Source organism: Trachymyrmex septentrionalis, unplaced genomic scaffold, assembly GCF_001594115.1.
Source record: "Trachymyrmex septentrionalis isolate Tsep2-gDNA-1 unplaced genomic scaffold, Tsep1.0 scaffold128, whole genome shotgun sequence".
In the NCBI taxonomy this organism is placed as follows: Eukaryota; Metazoa; Arthropoda; class Insecta; order Hymenoptera; family Formicidae; genus Trachymyrmex; species Trachymyrmex septentrionalis.
Genome location: NW_017304417.1, coordinates 1342507 through 1344676, shown reverse-complemented (window position 1 = coordinate 1344676; position 2170 = coordinate 1342507). Strand labels below are relative to the sequence as shown.

The window sequence follows — 2170 nt, the reverse complement described above, 5'->3', positions numbered from 1 at the left end:
GGGGGGGGGGGGGTAAAAAAATTTTTTACTTTTGAAAAAAGACGCAAAAATTACGCGAGAAAAAGAGAAAATTAATATGAAATGAAAATATTTTTCTCCCGATTTGCATGAAAATTCAAAGAGACAATAATACATTTTGCAGTGCTGAAAAGAAGACGGATTTGCTGAAATATTTAAAAATTTAGTTAGATACAGAAAATAACTGTTTTGACCTGTCAAAATAACTGAGAGAGAAGCAAACTTTCGAAATGCGTTTTGTCGAAAATTGATAATTTTCAGAAAACGAGAAAGAAACCACCCCGCGCCTTATAGAAAATAACAATTTATCAATCAGCAAGATGTAAAATGTTAAACAAAATTGCTAAACAATTTCTAATAATGTTAAACAAATGCAAATGTCTCTAATTAAAGCACATAACGTCTAGATCAAATGTCTCGATTTTTTCCAGTGTATAAATTGACGCTGAAAAAATACTTTTTCAATATTCCAAAGTAACTTACGATATATGTCTTTCATCATTAAACTATAATCAAAATTATTTTCAGAGTTATATCTAGCTATAAATGTTTAGATATTTCTGCAAAATCGATTCTTCCATTTCTATTACGAGAGATAAAATAATTAATATTGACAGAAACACGCTTATTACATGATTCTGTCCGGGGTAGAATACACTGAAAGATACAACACACGGATAACAATAGAAACTCATGTACCGACTTGATTAATTGTCAATTAAACAATAATGCTGAAATTATCGTGTGAAAGTAAGATGATCGCCAGTTGCGGTCTTAAAGGTTGAAATAAAATTCCATCACACCTCACCGAAGGGATGCTATTAAACGCGAAATACGTCATCGCCGAAGATAGATGAAAATTCCCACCGTCGGGATATGACTAATGATTATGATGCCGGCTCTAAAAGAACGCGATTGGTCGTGGCTAAACGGAACCGTATGTCCAGCGATTTATCTTTAATTGATCCATACGGTATGTGCGGATGTGATTTTCGAGATGAAATATTCCCCTACAAGCGGATCACACTTTTAAAAGAGCGACGACGGGGTTCGCCCTGTCCGTTGCGCCGCGCCGTGCCGTGTCCCGCGGAAAAGCAGCCATCCGATTAGCCTTCCTGACTGTGAGTGATGGATGTTGACTTTACATATATTTCCTTTTCGCCATGGTCCCCCCTTTCTATCGACTCGCGAACCCGATTGCAATATCCAGTGTGTACACTGCGTCGCGAAAACGTTATGCCGTCGCGATATCTCCACCCCGCCAGAGTGACTCCACCGTCTCTCCTCTCTGCCGTAGAATCACACATTACAACGCCTGGTTACATATCGTTACTGGTTTCATATTCTTTCGAGAGCCTTTAATTACGTCATGTCTTTACGTGCGACGAGACGATTTCGCGAACTCCCTCATATATTCCGCCAATTATTATATATAAATTTCCGAAAAGAGTGGACATCTCTCTCTTCTCACGATTGAAGGACTAATCTGTGATAAATAAAAAGTATCTCGTAATTAGCTCGATGAATTTTTATAAACACAGATTTCTCACTTAAAACCGAGACTAAAATTTTTCTTGGAATAGCCGATAGTCGCTGATTGATTATTTGTTACAATTTTTTTCTTTCGCGGGAAAGAAACCAGTGGCAGATAATATACGTAGGGTGCATCTTTTGCATTCCATAGAAAAGAGATGATATTTGAGAAATGATATCGGTTTAAGCTTAATACGTCGAAAATTGAAAGCCGTGTCCGAAAGACGTCTGTATTTTCAAATCTCTCATCCTTTATCACGTCGGAAATGTTAAAGCAGCACGTACATTTGAGGGCGAGCAACTTCATCTGCGGGGTATTCAACGGCAGGAGATGGGATCTTATCTCTGTATCGCGTCGAACGGAGTGCCGCCGTCGGTCAGCAAGAGATATTACGTCAACGTCCGTTGTAAGTGTACGCGTGTTGCTCCTAGGTAGGAACTTCCGTTCGGCCAAGTTACACGACTAATTGCATCTTTCTCGTTAAAGTCAAACCGCTGATTAAAGTCTCAAACCAGTTAGTAGCGGCACCCGTCGACAGCGACGTCCTTCTTCAGTGCTACGTGGAGTCTTCGCCGAAGGCTCTAAACACATGGTACAGAAATAATGGTGAGAGACCCA

The 2170-nt window shown here is 39.3% G+C and overlaps 1 protein-coding gene across 2 annotated transcripts in view; it reads left to right on the top strand.

The window, feature by feature from the left end:
- The window catches only part of LOC108756561 (lachesin-like), a 48939-nt gene that overhangs the window by 43670 nt on the left and 3099 nt on the right, over nucleotides 1-2170 (top strand). Inside the window, exons 6-7 of one of the 2 annotated variants that reach the window (XM_018500455.1) lie at nucleotides 1827-1958; nucleotides 2039-2158. In XM_018500455.1, coding sequence (XP_018355957.1) covers nucleotides 1827-1958; nucleotides 2039-2158 — 252 coding nt within the window. The remainder of the gene's footprint in view (nucleotides 1-1826; nucleotides 1959-2038; nucleotides 2159-2170) is intronic. The other variant, XM_018500456.1, reaches the window with a different exon arrangement.